At 42.2% G+C, this 18,469-nt stretch overlaps 1 protein-coding gene across 1 annotated transcript in view; it reads right to left on the reverse strand.

Annotated features, from left to right (window-relative positions):
* Positions 1 to 18,469, reverse strand: part of LOC121696640 (low-density lipoprotein receptor-related protein 1B-like) — a 329,232-nt gene that overhangs the window by 18,126 nt on the left and 292,637 nt on the right. The window contains 14 exon segments of the mRNA XM_042077841.1: positions 1,760 to 1,933; positions 2,205 to 2,321; positions 3,721 to 3,827; positions 4,057 to 4,280; positions 5,857 to 6,098; positions 6,976 to 7,095; positions 7,600 to 7,734; positions 8,302 to 8,439; positions 8,793 to 8,915; positions 9,203 to 9,325; positions 9,761 to 9,893; positions 11,463 to 11,569; positions 15,414 to 15,552; positions 17,821 to 17,927. Of these exon segments, the coding sequence (XP_041933775.1) occupies positions 1,760 to 1,933; positions 2,205 to 2,321; positions 3,721 to 3,827; positions 4,057 to 4,280; positions 5,857 to 6,098; positions 6,976 to 7,095; positions 7,600 to 7,734; positions 8,302 to 8,439; positions 8,793 to 8,915; positions 9,203 to 9,325; positions 9,761 to 9,893; positions 11,463 to 11,569; positions 15,414 to 15,552; positions 17,821 to 17,927 (1,989 nt within the window).

Raw genomic sequence — 18,469 nt, forward strand, 5'->3', positions numbered from 1 at the left:
TCCAACAATTAAAAAACCCTCACCAGTCCTATAGACAGACATCCAAACAGCTTTCACTAGCAAACAAAACCCTCCAAAATCTGTTTCATGTGAACCTTCCTGACTACATCGCTTAAACCGTCAATGAAAACGCCTCTATGAGTTCCACCGTTATCCAATAAAAACACATCCGCCCCTGATCTCCATAGCAGCCCAGCATGGTGTTTCTGAAGAAGGCAAGTATGCTCTAGTTTTTCTGTGACCTGATACAGCAGTTCTTTCAAAGCAGGAGTGTGGCACTTCTTCCAAAATGATCATTCAAATGGTAACGGATGTTGGGAACGACAAATCCACATTTCTCTGAGCCTTATCTCAGAGAGCAAGGGAGGAAGAGCTGGTTACGGCTTCAGTCTTTCAGTCAGTGAAAAGCGGCATATTAACAAGAGAAATCTCTGCCATCTGCTCAGTGATACTGAATGTATTATTTAATCACCGACCTTATAGTATTATTCATTTACTGTAACACAGAAAAAATTAGCAGAATAATATGTATAAATCAATGTCTACACTCATTCATAAAAGAGTATCATACAATTGGGAAGAAAAAGGGATTCCGACGCTGTTCCAGATCTCCAAGTAACTCACACTGTTTTCAAAGGCTGCTTTTGTCAGGACACTAGTATCAAACATGCGTACAGGAGTTTTTTTTCCTTCTTTTCTTTAAAGGAAAGATACTGTATGTTTTTATAAAATTAAATAAAACAGAGGGGGGGGGGGGGGGGGGGGGTGCATAGAGCAGGCGAGCAGGGCATCTGTTCTGTGTTCTGCTGAAGACATCAAACTGAGCTCTGGGCTTTTGCTGTCAGTGCACGAGCTCTTTCTTCTCCGGACTGGATCTGGCCGGCTTAATGAGTCTGCGGGGACGGCCTCTGCTGCCTGCGCTGCGCTACGCAGCAAGGCCGAGCGTGAGGGGGAGCGATCGCAGAGTGGACCGCCGGGCCATTAAGTCAACAGAGAAAACAAATCGCAAGGCAAAGAAGCCCCCCCGAACAGATCAAGAGTCCCGTGGAACGGCGGAATATGAGAAGTGTACGATGCGGGTGAAGACTACTCGTGGATGTTACGCTTAGGCAAATGGTGGACTGGAAAATGATAACACACAGGGTGGACAGGGGCCCCTTGGTCATGACTTGATAGAGATAACAAGGTCGCATTTGCCATACAAAGTGAGGTATTTTTCTCCCCGACTAAACTTTATTTTTCGATCCTCCGAACTAGACTGCATCATTGACAGTAATTGTTAGCGGTTATATCTCCAGTCGAGCTGCCCATTTTACCCAGTTCAAATGCACATTTTTCTCCCCGACTAAACTTTATTTTTCGATCCTCCGAACTAGACTAGAAAGCCAATACAGTACTGACTTTCATCAGTGTCGACCCTGGAGAGGGCAGGAGTGTCTAAATACAAACATCACACTGACCTCCAGTAAAACACTGTGCAAGCTGCTTCTTGCTTGCTCATAAAAAAAGCAACCGTTTTTTTAGGGTTAACTGCGTAAACCTGACAGATATCGAACCAGCATCCTTATCACTCACCCAATAAAAATACTACCGATGTTGAGCTTGTGGGAAATAAACAAAAAATGTGCCAAAAATGTGCTGTCAGAAGTGTTGTCAGTAGCTGTCAGTGGCTGTGGCTTCATTCTGTCAGCTAGCTGACATGTCTCTGACAGGAGTATATTGAGCCAGTTAAGTCAAATCTTTCCGATCTCATTCTCACCCTCCTGCTGCTTGTACCGATGGGACACCATGATGTTTGTGGCCTTCTCGACTCCCAGATCGAGAAGCTCCATGGGACCTTTCCCATACTTGTGTATCCTGAAGACCTCGTTCTTCAGGCCCGTTCCGTAGATGAAGTCCTCAAACAAATCGATTCGATATGGATTGGGGATCCCTGGAAAACGTCACGTCAAAAAAAACACAGACAGTTAAGGCTTGCATTCCCTGCATCACCCTCCTTCTAAATCACTGAAATCAATGCAATTGACTAGTATCCATATTTCATGAGGAATTCTTTCCAGAATGGTCCACTCTCTGTCCTGAAATTACCCACATTGTTAATTCAGCACAGACCGTAGATGCTACCGAAGGTCATTCATCTTAGTGCCAAGTCCCTCTGGACACACACACACGCACAACATATTGACAGGTCCTGTTTATCCTACCGTGTTTGCCCCCGATTGACTCCTGGGGATCAGAGCCATCAAACCGCACACTGCCGATGGTGGCCAGCTCTGCATCGGCCCAGTACAGACGCTGGTTGAAGTAATCAATAGCCAGACCTAGGAAGGCATAAAGAGAGAGAGAGAGAGAGAGAGAGAGAGAGAGAGAGAGCAGAGGGTGGGGGAGAGAGAAAGAGAGAGGCAGGGGGAACAGAGGGAGAGAGAGAGAGAGAGAGACAGAGAGAGAGAGAGAGAGAGAGAGAGAGGGAGGGAGGGAGGAGATTTATGTGCCTTATGAATTCAACAGGCAAATCAATAATGATGCCTCCAAGACTTGGAAGCAGGAGGTCATCCACTGTGTTTACGTATTCATTATTTGCTTGCTTATTTATTTATTTACAAAAACAGCCACGTAAATTGCTTGGACAGTGTTAAAGAATTGGGCCTGGTCCATGGCATGAGGGAGCTAGGGGTGGTTGATGTTACATACTGATGAGGAGGAGAGGGCAAAGACCAGTCTAGAGGAGCAGAAAATGAAATTCACAGGCACAGCCTAAAGGTTGTTTACAAAGTACCCAGTGACTCCTGTCCAAAGTAAACTGCTGACAAACTTCCTGCTTTTGGGGAGCACGACGACGCTCGGCTCCACTACTCTGTCCTAATTTGAACAGGAGGACATCCCGAAAGACTAATCGCCTCGATTTATTTTATGCTTAAAACGACGACTTACAGAGTAATTATCCTAATGTGAGCACCCCGGAATATCTATTTATGTTTCCCGTAACGTCTTTGTCAGGGTTGTGGAGGACAAGAGAGAGAGAGAGAGAGAGAGGAGAGAGAGAGAGAGAGAGAGAGAGAGAGAGAGAGAGAGAGAGAGAGAGAGAGAGAGAGAGAGAGAGAGAGAGAGAGAGAGTTGAAGGTGTAGTTTTTTTTGAGATGATGAATCTGCTGCCCTCCCCCCGTGGCAGGTTTTTAGGTCCACCGCCACAAAGAAGGTCAGCACAGAAAGGACGCTTGTTTGTGTTTTCGAGGCAGTCTGCTGCCCTGCCAGTAAAGCACCCTGCTCTGTTACTGTTCCAGAATTTCTATTGTTTTCCAGGTCATGCATACAGGTCACAGGCAGAGACGATAGAGTACATTGGGTAGCCAGTGGATAGCCAAAGGGAAACATCTTTAGCACTGTACTTCAGTATGCTTGGCATGGGAATGGATGCTCCAAAAACTTTTGTACGATAGATAAGGCCTAAAATCTCATTTGCTCCCAAAAGCTTAGATAAAAATACATTCAAAGCTACAACCAGCTGCAGAATACAAAGTGACATTTAAGATGATTAAAAAAGATATTAAGAAAGATATGGTATGCACCATATGTATAGTATCACACATACATACATACATACCACACATACATATACTGTACATAAATACATACAGACAAACATACAGTACATACTTACATACTGTACATACATAATATACGAACATTGATTAATTCATTCATTCAATGCCATACAGATACCTGTGGGTCTCCTAAGTTTCTTATCCACAAGTACCCTGCGTAAAGAGCCATCCATAGCAGACTCTTCAATGTGTGACCGGTCACCGATAACTGACCAGTACATCATTCTGTAAATACATTCAGATCAAAGTAGTCAGATGTCAACATAAATCCCATTGAAAATATACTTTCGAAAATAATCATAATACTTAAAAAAGCAAATAGTAAAGAACATCAAACCTAGTAGACAGATAAAACTTTTTATTATATACACTGCCTGTATACAGCGCAAGTGCTCTGCTTTCTTGGCAAATGGCAGAGACAAAGAGCAAAAGGAAGCTAAGTGTGCCGTCTCACCCTCTGGCTGGATTGACTGTGATGGCGTACGGCTCGCCTGCAATGTCCGTTATCAGCCGGGTGCAGTTGGGCCCTTTGAGTTGACCCACGTTAATCGAGTATCTCAGTTTGGTCCAGTGGGCTGTGTAATAGCTGAACCAGTGCATCCGTGAGTGATCTGTCCAATATATGTTTCCCGTCACCCAGTCGGCCGCCACGTCTCTGGGTCTCCTGAAGTCTGGACACTGCAAGGGGGCGGCCAGGTGAAAAGAAATGCTCAGTCATACAATGTCACAGTACCACTCACTGTATTATGAATATAAGGTAGGGAAAAAGATAAGGGGAAAAATAGAAATAGTAAAAAAAAAGAAAAAAAAAAAGCTCCCTACAAGTTCTCTGGAGCATACTGGTGACGAGGCTGAACAGGTGGACGAGTTATTACCTGCTGTAGTTTATGTCAGAGAGGTGTCAGAGTGGGAAATACCTGCTGGTGATCGCGGCAGACTCTGTCATGATAAAAGCCCCCATAGTGCTAGAGGTGATTTAGAGTTGGCCAGTGGCTTTGGAGAGTACAATAGGGAGACACTATAAGCTGTGATTATGTTATCTTATTAGCTATTAGCTATTAACTATTATACTATGCTTATACTAGCTATAATAGTATAAGTTATTATACTGGCTTATATTAACTAAAGCTTGCATTATCACATTGTATGTGATATTATCACTTTTTGTACATTGTTTGCTGTGTTTAACGACTTGTACTTTTATATTGTATGCTCTTTAATGTGCCTTAACAGGATACAGTGCATAGGCCTATTCAGGCAACAACGAATATATTGTATAATGACCTCAGAATATATTGAAAGTTCTAGTGCTGGTGTCCTGAAGTAGTTGGTATGATCAAGCACTACCTTGAACTATGACTCATATAGTTAAAGGGAATAATTAACCGCCTCAGCTCTGCCACCGGGGTGAATATAAACCCATGTCTTGGTTACATCTGATGAACAATAAGCACTCTAAATTATACATGTCGCTGTGAGTGCAGGTAATACGTGTTGAATTGAGGGAGTTTTGAATGATTGAAATTCTCATTTCCTCAGAACAAGGCCCTGAAGAAATAATACAAATGAAAGATATTCTTAAATATGACTGAAGAGAAAGAAAAGCCAATTTCCCTCCGTTTTTCATTCCACAAATGTGTTTGTGGAGAGAGAGAGAGAGAGAGAGAGAGAGAGAGAGAGAGAGAGAGAGAGAGAGAAAGAGAGATAGAGAGAAGATGACACCAGGGAAAATGTCCAATTTATTTCATGGCCCACTACTTCCTTTTAGTTACCAACTATCTCAGCCTCAAAGATAATGACAAGAATGGGGCCCAGGATATTTTCTAGAACAATCTATATGATAACCACGAGTGTGTGGCACCTTGCTATAGCCTCACATCCCCCCTTCACAGACTGTAACGGGAGGGACGTGACTCGGTGAGTTATGAATTTAATCTCGATAAATTCACAGGGCATAATTCAATCCTGGCAATTCATAGCGCCTAAATGCATTTGCAGAGGTGCAGTGCGGATAACAAGGTCTGGCGACACACACACGCACACACACATGAATTTCATTCGGTGTCGCGGACGCCTGACAATGGACATTTGACTCCGCTGAGTCGCGCAGCAACAGCAACACCGCCAAAGCAATCCTCGAGCAGTCGACGACCAGTTCAACCCTGTCAACAGTATGCGTCTCTCTCGCTCTCTCTCGCTCTCTCTCTCTCTCTTTCTCTCTCTCTCTCTCTAACCCCAGCTTGGACATACTTACTATGATCCCGACATTAGTTTTAATCTGACTTCTGTCAGACATTTCTCTGTAAAAAAGTCCACCCGGGTTAAACTGGGTAGCCCAGATAAACTTTTGTTGATGCAACAGAGCATCCATCCCGATGATGCGGGCATTTTCCTCGATGCGAGTGAGCAGTTTGTGTCCATGGCTCTGGTTAAATGGATACACAAAACTTCGGATTTCAGTGTCATTAGCTAGGTTGAGCACTCGATCTTCTGGTCCTGCCCGTTGAGTTATTAATATGCAAAAAAAATGAAAAGTGGCTAAATTCCATTTAGGGTTTAAGACAGTTTGACAGTTTTCACAATTTCAATAACAGATCAACTACTCTTGATAAGCATGCATTTAACAAGTCAGCATTACGTAACATTACATAGAATAAGTAGAAACACTAGAAGAATAAAAAGGTCTACACAAAGCTATGATCAAAATTAAGTTGTTTTTACAATTTTATAACAGGGTAAGACTAGATTATTCAAATATATCAAACATAATCAATACATACATTGCAGTGCAGTGACTAAATGTAACATATGTAAATGTTGGAAATGTTATTTTAAATAGATGATTGAAATGAGAGCATGCAACTGATGTTTACTGAACTTCAAATATTTACAAGAAAATTATTGTGAAGGCTCTCTGATTTGACACTAAAAGCCATAACATTTCTGGGTAGTTTGTGTCAACAGCCCTCCATTTCAGCATATTTAACTTCAAATGTGGCAATTTAAATTCTGTCAGGGTGCATGAGGGGGAGGGTGGGGTATTGATTACAGAGTTGGTTGCTGACACCACAGCGCAGCAACTTAGCACTTTGAACGAGTAGAAATATATGTGACTCTTTTACATAATGCACTTGCCCCTCTCAGAGGCATAGCAATGGGGGTTGGAAAAAAAGGCTATCAATATCAGAGAAACCTGTTAAATGAATAAATGAATGGAAGTCTAGGAAATTACTGTGTCATGCCGCCATGATTAGCTTGGTAATGACTGAACAAGAGCTTGTCTGAAACTTTAATTTCATGTGAGCAGGCTAAAATAGATTGTCTGCAAAAGAAAAAAAAGTGTGTGTGTCGATGAGAAATCATCGATCCTTACCTTTTGCTACACAGTTCCCATTGATCTCTTTAAAGTTACGGTCACAAGTGCACTTATAGGATCCCTTAGTGTTTGTGCAATAATGGGAACAAGAGCCAAATTGCAGGCACTCATCAATTTCTGGAAAAAAAAAAGAGAGCGATGATATTGGATTATTTGTTTATGAGGATTAAAGGTGTACACTAATGTTAGCAATTAATATTAGTAACCAATGTTACACTAATGTTTAATTTAGTTTTCTTAAATTATTATTTCATGTCAAATGGATCATTCCAGCAGTTACTGGCTCTTATAAAAAAGATAGGTAGGTCGCATGGCTGAAGAGCTTCCTCTGCCTTTGGTTGCTTAATCGCTGTTTGGGATTGAGGACAAGTGTGGTCAAATTCAACAGGTACACACATGACATGTTGGGATTGTGTGTGTGTGTGTGTGTGTGTGTGTGTGTGTGTGTGTGTGTGTGTGTGTGTTGCGTGTGTGTGTGCATGTGTGTGTGTGCATGTGTGTGTGTGTGTGTGTGTGTGTGTGTGCGCATGTGTGTATGTGCGTATCAGCCTCTGGTTATCAACTCAGGGCGACTTGCACACGTAACACTGAGCTGGTGGCTGGTGGAGTCTAGCAGCATACCTTCACACTGCCTGCTGCTCTGATTCCTCACAAAGCCAGGCTTGCACTGGCAAATTGCATTGGTGTTTGTCTGATTGCAAACAGCCTCCTCCCCACACGGGTTGTTCCTCTTCCCGCATAGATCTCCGCTTGAGACTGCAAGGCAAAGGGAAAGTGTTGGGTGGGTGGATTGGGTTGTGTTGGGTGGGTAAGGGAGGGAGGGGGGGGGGGGGGTCTTTGATAGCCGGAAACAGAGAAACATGCTCTCCCCCCAGCCTCTATCAGTGAGGGGCCTACACCGCTGCTTTGATGCCTCGCGCCAAGTACAAAGCGAATGCAAATGGAATATTTATCTCCGCGTGGAAAGGAGGAAAGAATGGAGCAAAACAACAAGAGAGGGGGAAAAAACAGGGAAATACAGACGCTGGGTTTGAGTGAACAGCAAGGAGTGATGTGGCAGAGTGGTGGCTGATGAGGAGAGTGATTTATTCACACAGGCAGCTCGGTACAAATGTGCTGTAAATAATATTTTTTTGGAGACTGCCGACTGTTTCTGCATGTTGTGCATGTGCACACACACACACACACACACACACACACACACACAGACATACTCTCACACACACAAACACACAGATACACTCCCCCCCCACACACACACACACACACACCCTCCCACACACTAACTGACACACACACACACACACACACACACTGACTTACTGGCTTTGCAGTCTCTTTCGTCTGATCCATCTCCACAGTCATCAAACAAATCACACTGGAGCTGCAGGGGGACACAGCGCTGGTTGGCGCATGTAAACTCTGTCTTCCCACACGGTTTGGGTCGGCCCGATATCACCTCTGAGTTTCAGCCAGCCCGGTACAGGACATCCAACATCCAATATCCAACACAGGAGCCAACCCGTGCGCCATAGCAAACAGAAAAGCCATCCAATAGCCAAGAGTACAGGCCAAATCCGACCACACAAAGTCAAAAGGCAGGAAAAAAGGAAACTGGTCAGCAAATGATATAAATAAATAAACAAACAAACAAATAGATAAACTAATATTTAAAAAAACAACTGAAACTCAGCATGTTGAAAGTAACTTTACAGCCTTCAGTAATTAGCACCAAGCTCATTTTACAATCCAATCCTTGAGCCACATGCCAGGCCACAAACTTTCCACTTTCAGCGTTTTCATTTTGCGCTCACCACATTCGTCCTCGTCGGAGTTATCGCCACAGTTGTCCACTTTGTTGCAGACCTGGTCCAGGCGCAGGCACACACGTCCGTTCCTGCACTTGTAAGGCCTGGTAGGGGGGCACGGAAGTTTTGCTGGACAGAAAACAAACACAATACAGACACGTCTCATCACTGATCAAAAAGAGCTGAGACGAATGCGTGACTATTATAAATAAACTCATAGAAACGATCACCCCTCGAGTTGCAAGTTGCACACTCTACAAGGCTTGGCTGTCAGTGCCAAAGATTTAAGTTCTCATTAAGTGATCTTTTAGAGCCAATGCGTGAAGTATGTCATTTAAGTGCTAATTGTCGGCAATTATCTATTTTTTTCCCTCTCCGACGTTATAAAGTTTATAATTGGCGCTCGGAGCTCTCACCACACATGTCTGAGCTCTCGTCTGAGTTATCTCCGCAGTCGTCCTCTCCGTCACACACCCATGCGTGCAGCTTACACAGCGTGTTGTTACAAATGAACTCGTCTGGCCGGCAGAAGAAAGCACCTGAAATCGCATGTGTTGGGAAGGCAGAGACAAAAATAAGCTTTTCATATCTCGGGCAAAATGAAATGAAAAAGACATCAAATATACTTTTTTTATGTCTGCTAGATAACGACCTCCAAGCTCATAACTCAAGGTTAGAGGTGACTGGGTAATAAAGTAGGTATATTCTAAGGATTGAAACTATTTGAATGTTTTTTTTCTTGTTCTGATACTCTGAAAGTCATTTATGAAACATGAATAAAGAAAGTAATTTTCATTCAGATCTGATATCCTCTCTATCCTGGAAGCACGGCATTCACATACAAAAGCGTGTACTGAGAACAAATGTGTTTGAAGAGACATTTCTTGATTTTCCCAGGAGACGATAACCCACAACACCAATGTAACATAGTAAATGAACACTCCAATTAGAGTTTAATTGCACTGCTAGAATACCCTGTTCACAGTTTTCTTCATCGCTGTGATCCACACAGTCAAAGACGTCATCGCAGCGCCACCTCTTCGGAATACAGTGGGCATGATTCCGACACAGGAACTCGTCCTCCTTGCACTCCTTCACGCAATCCATCTGTTTTTTTTGTTTGTTTCACACACAACAAACATCAAACGACCCCACTTTGAGCACAGGCCAGTGTTCTGCAACACACTGGCCTACATAATGGTGTCTCCATGGAGACACGCTAGATAGAGCAACGTCCTTTTAACTAACACAAAACAAGAACAAACATGACATATATGAAATACATAACAGTTTTGCCTGTATTTTACTCCTACTGAAATATGAATAGCTAAAACTGTCTAATACAGGGCATAACTCTCAAAAAGAATTTCAAGTTTTTGCCTGAAATTGCACTGTGCCTATTTACAAGGGCATTGTTCCCACCTCTTCTGGGGCCTACCATCAAATGTTGGACCTCTATAGAAAGCTGAGAACCTCTAGTTTTCGTAGGAAACAGTCAAATAAATGTGTGATGTACTCACAAAGAGTTACAGAGGCTAGAATATAGTTTTTTTTCTTTCTGCCGGATTACAAGCATCTCTGAACTGACCACATTTCAGCCCTCTAGGTCTCTTGATATCCCTTAGAAACACAACTGAGCCCTAGCACCAGGTCTTGTGAAGTTGTGTGCAAAAGTAGATCAATATAGAATGAAAATATGAGTGCTTTAGACTATTATTTGCCAAGGTATGCCCATGCATTTTGTAAAATGCCTATGGATACTCCCCATAGGACTTTTTGTTATCCAAAATGCATACTGACAATCAAATGCTTACTGCACATGAACCCCTTTGTGTAGAAGCATAATCCTGGTCTCAAATGAAAGGTAACACTTTGAGGTTTCATGCTTGTATTTGGATTATACTTCAGGGGTTCTAATATGGAATGACTACACTAAATATGGAATAATTACAAAAATGTCTCTATTTTTGCATTTACTTTGTTGGTTCAATGAGTGTGTATAAGATAGACTATACATCTGTACAACTAATATTGGATAACACAACATGAAGATTCACTTTCTATGGATTCTTGTGAATATTTCAGTACCCAATATGTTGCATCTACTTATTGTGCTGCAGCTACACTGCAGCCAGAAGTCAGGGTAGCACCAAAAGTGGAAGGGGGGGAGGGGGGCATTTTGGATCAAATTTAATTGAGACATAATAAGATTAATCTAAGAATGTAAAGCACTATACAGATTGTACATGAAAAAAGTTGTCATTTTTGGATTCCCAAGAGTCAAAGCTTTGAAATGGTGTATAACATTACTATGCTACATAGCAATATGGTGCATACAATTGATTTAGAATGTTGGGGGGAGGTGGGGTAGGGGGGTAACCGTCCCGCCGACGGGACACTGAAAGTTATGTGGTATAATGTTTTTTCAGTTACTAACACAAGTAGCCTAACCAGTTTTCAGTGCCCTAGTTTTCAGTTATCAGAATGATATGACTTTAGTAAGTTTAACAATATTTAAAAGCATAGATGCACTGACATAGCAGCTTTATGCATCTATGTGTGATATAGCATACTGTCTTTTATCCTTCAATGTGATGTTCTGTCCTTCCCTAGTACACTGTAGACTGCTGTTGAGGTAAGATAAAGGGTGAGGTATGACACACTTCAGTCACTGACCTCATCAGATCCGTCCAGACAGTTGTCATGTCCATCACACCGCAGGCTGGCTAGCACACACCCCCCACTGGCGCACACATACTCGTTCAGGGAACAGGAGGGAACCACTGGCCCAGGCACAGAGAGAGAGAAAACACAAGCAGCGTCAGAACACACACACACACACACACACACACACACACACACACACACACACACACACACAACCAAAAAACACACAGAAACACACACAGACATACTCACACACAGATACACACTGGCTCACGCTTAACACTTTAGAGGGGAAGCCATGAGACTGGACATACAGTAGGTTTGGAACAGAAGCATGGCAAATGAAGCACTGCTAGTGCTACTTCAGGTCATAATCTGTACTTTTACAAGAAATGGGTTTGGATGGGAGTTTTAAATGGATGGACGACAAATGGAGTCTTACATCAAATTGCGTCACATGCATACAGAATGACACAATTTCTCTATAAAGGCAAGGCTAGCTTATTAATATAGCACATTTCATACACAGGGGCAATTCAATGTGCTGTACATAAACAAAAGCAAAGAATAATAGTAAACTAGAAAATGTAATTTCGAGGAAATTACCAGTGCATGAAAAATATAAACATACTGTATATTAACATAAAATGCAAAACAAACTTTTATTTGGAAACAGTTGGCAGGAGTCATAGTTGATAACAACTGACAGTTGAAATGTCTAAACAGTTAAATAGTTGAGTAGTTTAAATAGTTAAATTATTTAATAGTGAATTATTGTAGTGAGGACATTTATTTTGAAACAGTTGTGGGCAGAGGAAATAGGAACAGAATCTGTAGTCTTAAGAGAGCCAGATTGTATGCTTAAAGCCTGAGACAGAGTATACAGTTTAAAAGTTGAATTTAGATAGTGTAATGGATGTTGATAGACAGAAAGTTGAATGGATGTTGATAGGTAGATTGTTTAATGGATGTTGGTGGATAGTTTAATGGGTGGATGAGTGAATGGTTTGAAGAGGATGAATGGATAGAAAGTTGGATGGAATGTGCCTTATATCCTTGTAGAATGGAGAGACACAGAGAGAGTTGGCCTAGTTAAGCAGAAAGCAGTTGATACAGGTGCAATCAGTTTAACTGGCCCTTTGATGGGTCCTAGTAGTGAGCAGCTGGAAGTTGATACAGGTGCAAATCAAGTTAATTAGCCCATTGTGATGTCATCAGCCCATGTTAAGTCTATGGGGAAAAATAAGCTTGTTTTTTATTAATATCTCAAAAAGTATAAAGTTTACAAAAGTGAAAAATACATTCCCCACGTGTCCTTTTCAAGACCTACGTTACAAAGTTTGAACAAAGTTTCTACGTTAAACGGTTAAAGCTGAATTAGATGCAGAAATTTGGTGGGAAGAAGAAGAAGAAGAAGAAGAAGAAGACTTCGGATAACAGAACAGTGCATTTTCATGCACTGTAATGAACAATAAAAAAATAAAAAGTGGAATAACTAAAAGACATTAAAAAACAGAGTGCATCTGAAGAGAAATTACTTTTGATCAGTTAGCAGAAAGAATCTGAGAACAGTTTAGTCTTAAAGGACCAGTATGTAGGAAATAATGGAAAATAAACTGTAACCATTCCAAAAATGATCACCATATGTTGTCAGAGAGTAAGGAAACACGATGAATTGAAGTAATGGCTTATTTGACAACATTACTATAACCCGTAAAACCCCTCTCTTGGAATTTTCGTTTATGTTTTGAACGATGAATTCTAGAATAGTGTATTAATAATGGGCTGGCGTGTCCTCCCGTGGCCAACTGTCAACTTGCTGTCAATTGTAGTCATGAACGCCTACGAGAGGCAGGCAAATTTCCAAAATTAAAACAAGAAACAAATTAAGTGGACATCGGAGGAGCTTCCTGAGATGGTCACGTCTTCGTCAAACGAAGAATATCAAGTCTGCATATTTCTCCATAACAGGTAGTCTAGGCTAAACTTCATCTGCATCGCTAACTTCAGCTAAATATTGTAGCGACCGGCTGTCAATCAGGGAGTGCCCGCGCTATGCATAACCCCGGGCACGCTCTTGGTTGGCATTTGGTACCCGCTGTGTTATATGCTGCATTGTGTGCTTTGTGACAATAAACCAGTTCATGAAACTCTGGCTCATAGTGAAACGCTACAATATGTTACGTTGGTTAGAGAGGTATTTTTTGTTTTCACTGTTTCCGTAATGTGTAGCTGGGTCATGGTTGGAGAAACGTTAAAGCAGCTGCAGGTCAACTAACGTTAGCTAAGTCTTCATTACATCTGGCAACCCAGAAGAGGCTTGCGTCTGGTAGTCTTGAGAACGTTCACCAGTGTTTTGATTTTGGCCTACAGAACATTCGGTAACAATCCTACAAATCGCTCCTTTAAGTAGTCTTAATTTGAAATTGGAGACAGTTGGGACATTATTACTGTAATGCCTTCCGGAAGTTGGTTCTCGAGCTGTACTGCATAGCTGCACTGCAAACTGACATCAAGTTTAGTTTCTGTCTCTACAGCTGGAGGCTACAGATGTTGGGTTAGTAAATGTGGTTGTGTTCAGTCTGATTTGATCAATTTTGGAAAAATATCCAGATTTATTAGTTCATTAGAGAGAGTAGGAACTAATACATGAGTTCATTTATTAGAGAGTTCAGGTGCTAACTGTGCATTGGGATTTGTTAACTTCTCCACAGTTAAAAATAGCACACACGTGTGATTGTCTGTGCCTGTCTTGAATTTCAGTGTAGCAATATCATCCGTAATATTTGCAATATGTGTGTGTGCCTCTATGTGTGAGTGTGTGTGTGTGTGTGTGTGTGTTTCTGTGCGCCTATGTGTGTGTGTGTGTGTTTGTGTGTGTGTGTGTGTGTGTTGACTGACATCATAATGAGTGCACCAATAATTAACAAAATCATTGTTTGAGAGACCATTTGCAGATAACAAATACCGGTACTGGCTGATAGGCTAAGAGCTATTCTGTTTTTTTTTTTTACCAACTACATCACTCCTGCATTTCTCTGTGTGTCAAATAACCCTGGGTAGAATCCTGAAATCAAATACTCTTCCTCATCAAATCCACACTGAAGACCTTCAGACAGAAAGGTCACTGTCTACTAACTGGACCTGTGATAGCTGTCAGTCATGCTGTCAGATAGAATGGAGAAAACGTGTGTCTCGCATGCTCTGACAGCCACTGGAGGTAGACTCCTACTGTATAGAGAGCCCTCCCTAGCCTAACTTTCAGCCTTGATAACTCACACGGCCACTCAGTAGTTCTCCAAAAGTGAGCTAGCTGATGAACAGCCACTTCAGACTTCTCTCCTTGTTAGCATACGGCAGAAAGAAGGTTAGGAGACTGCCAAGGCTAATTCAGCTCTCGGTTGGTGTGGCGGGAACTTCTAGAGTCTCTTTTTTCTTCCTCGTTCTCGGCACTCATTACAGGAGGCTGACAGTGGGAAGTAGAGAGTGCTTCCATGACTTTCGGTAATCTCTCTGCACGCCAAAAGCACTGTATTTCTCAACTCACTGTATCACTCAAACTCATTATTCACAAGTTCACACTTTCACAGGAGGCATCTGTTCACATACACCATTTCATTACGCCATCAAACTGTTCCTTCCGAGCAAGGAGAGAAGAGAGACGATGCTAGAAAGCTGTACAGTCTCTAAATGTCTGGTCAGTGGCCGGTTTTAATGACGATCATTTTGTCACAACAAAAAAGATTATTATCACCACACACAAATAAAACAGCCACATTCAAACAAACACATACAGGTAAGTCAGCAATGTCTGAACTTACCTTGAGCCTGACCTGTCTCAGTCACACAGACACACACACAGACACAGATACACATACAGACACACACACACAGAAACACACACACACTCACACGCACACGCACACACACACACACACACACACACACACACACACACACCTGTCTCTGTCTCCTGGCAGTCCCTCTCATCCTCGCCGGTCTTGCAGTCCTCCTGGCCATCACAGAGCCACTTGAGGGAGATGCACAGGTTGTTGTGGCACTGGAACTGGTCCTCAGCACAGCGCGTCTCACAGTCCTTCTGCTCAACGCCAGCAAGGAGAGAAGGGAGCACAGCTAGCAGCTCAGCCATGTAAGACACATACACCGTTGACCAACCGACTGAGAGACTAAGGGGCCAGATGTACGAATGGTTTTGCGCCCACTTCAGACGTATTTGATTTGCAACGTACACGTAAAAACATGGCGAGGTATGTACAAACAGGCCGCACTGAGGAAAAAGCGCAGACTGCCTGTCACGGGAGCTGCGAATGGCTATTTGCGCTTTTCCGTGTCATGCATATGCATTCATAGAAGGGTCAGGTGTAAGTGGGAGTATCACACAAACATAGGGGAGGAGAAGTGCTAATAGCGATTGATTAGGTATTCCGCCATATTTATGAAAACAGCGCAAGTCTGTTTTGCCGTGAAAGACTTGCGCCTGTTAAAAGCAGGTGTAATCCAAATCACTGTTAAATGCATCAATTAGAGAAACTTTTAGAGACAGCTGAATCAGTATTCAGAGCATCGGTTTTCTTCATTGTACTATGTCAAAAGCAACCTTAACTTTTGTTTTCCTTTCTAATATCGTATTTTCACTTTCACGACATACACTTCCCAATCTGCTAGACTGGTATTAAGTCATAGCTCTAGTCTACGTGCAGTAAATAATTCCAGTATTTTTTAAGTAGATTAGTAGAACTACTAGGCCTACTCTGTATGTCGCTGCTCGTTGACATCTTATTATCATGTATGATCGCTAAAGTTTGATTCTTTTTAATGTCGCAATTGGTAAACTCTATTCAACTGCGCTTGTGGTTCAGCTGTGGGCACGCAATTAGCATTGTAGATGGGGTGGGGACGGACGGTGATGGCGCTGTTTACGTAATGAAGTGACAGCTTAGTTAATTCCCAGCAATATGGCAAAGCACAGCGTTCGCTATCTGCGCATAGAAAAACTCGGTATTAGCGCTTTCTCTGAACATCCGGCCCTGAGTACGTAATTGAGTAAAAAGATAACTGATTGATTGATTGATTATTCAAATTATTCTGCCGTTGTCAGTGCAATCATCTAGCAAATACTTAGCACTATATAAATATTATCCTCAGGCTGCCTGAAAGCAAACGGAAGGAAAACGGGTCATCCTATTTAGCATGTGTTATATATCACTCGATTATGATACTGATAAGACACCATCCATATGTGTGCTTTAGAGTCTGCCCAGCGTTTCTGCTGCCTTAAGCTCTGGATTGTCCATTCAGCAGATGCTTTTATCTAAAGTAACCCAGCATGTGATGAAGATATATATAATATATATATATATATATATATTTTATGAGCGACTGAGCTCCTGGGGAATTGACTGGATGACCTTGGCGTTCCAATCAGCGCAGCCCACACCAGTAGGTTGGCCTGAGTGATTTTCATGAAATGCGGTGGCAAAACTGCCTGAATCAGTTTTGACCTTTATCTTCTCCACAGCCTGAGGAGGAGTGATAAGTGCATATATCTGCAGTCTGTCCAATAAAATGCTTTGGTTCCCATAACGAACCGGAAGACTCACTTTTTACACCTGCATTCTCAGTGCAGGCTGGCTGTTTATTGTCTCCGTAATAACACGGATTGCAGTCCTCGCCGCAGATCATGGCGTTTTGTATGACAGCGCTTTGTCAGATCATGTTTAATAGGATGTCCTTGTTAATAACGCATAAGGCGAGCTGGGATTTTACCCCCCCCCCTAACTACACAGGCAGAGGTAGGTCTGTGGAGAAAGCACTGTGTGAGCTAGCAGAACGAGATGTCTGCCTGTGCAAACCACAAAAGCAGCCTAATCCTACTTTGAATCTACGGGTCAATGGAATCATGCTGACTCGAAAATATTCTAATAAAGAAAATCAAAGTGAAAGTCAAAAAAATATCTTACGGTGTAAAACACTTTTCTCCGCTTTGTATCCACTTAGTGTAAAACTCCACTTCTTAACAGTCAGTGACATTGAGAGAATGTGCAATAGGACATTTTATACAAACACAATGATATGCTTTTGCCTCAGACAGTGCTGTATGGATGCAGCCCTTCAGCACCTGTGCACGTGTTCATTAATAAGATATTGATGAAGAAATACTGACACTGAATAAGTACTGGCACACCGGCATTGGTACATCACTACTGTTTTCCTCGTGAATTTAAGAGCCTTACAAATGCCTCTCTAGATTATTCAACACTTTTTACATGTGTCTATATTCCTCAGCTCAGCACACACATAAACACTAAGAGTTAGTCATCAAAAACAGACCCAAATGTGAACTGACCTCATCCGAATTATCGACACAGTCATAGTCGCCATCACAACGGAAGCGTGCTGAGATGCAATCGCTGTTAGCACAGGCAAAGTCCTTATGGTTACAGGTCACTGGCTCTGTGAGAGAGAGAGAAAGAGAGAGAGAGAGAGAGAGAGAAAGAAAGACAGAGAGAGAGAAAGAAAGAGAGAGAGAAAGAAAGACAGAGAGAGAAAGAAAAAGAAAGAGAGAGAGAGAGAGAAAGAAAGACAGAGAGAGAGAGAGAGAGAGAGAGAGAGAGAGAGAGAGAGAGAGAGAGAGAAAGACAGAGAGAGAGAGAGAGAGAGAGAGAGAGAGAGACCAGACAGCTCAACAGCAGACACAACAAACTTGACCGCAAACATGTCCAGCTCATCAGACTGCCCCGCTGTGTGGTGAATAACAGTTGAACAGAAAAATACAATATAAATGAGTAAATAAATAAATAAATAAATAAATAAATAAATATCACAAGGAGCTGCCCATATTCCCCGGAGCTTTCTACCCAGACCCTTCTGCAGAGCGCACATGAGATTAACTTTCACAGTTACTTTCTAGAGTTCAGGGCGTTAGCCACGGGGGCTGTCAAATTAAGTCTCACAGCCACAGAATCATCGCTACGCTTTGAGAGACTCGGAGTGCA

Source organism: Alosa sapidissima, chromosome 2 (assembly GCF_018492685.1).
Source record: "Alosa sapidissima isolate fAloSap1 chromosome 2, fAloSap1.pri, whole genome shotgun sequence".
Lineage (NCBI taxonomy): Eukaryota > Metazoa > Chordata > Actinopteri > Clupeiformes > Clupeidae > Alosa > Alosa sapidissima.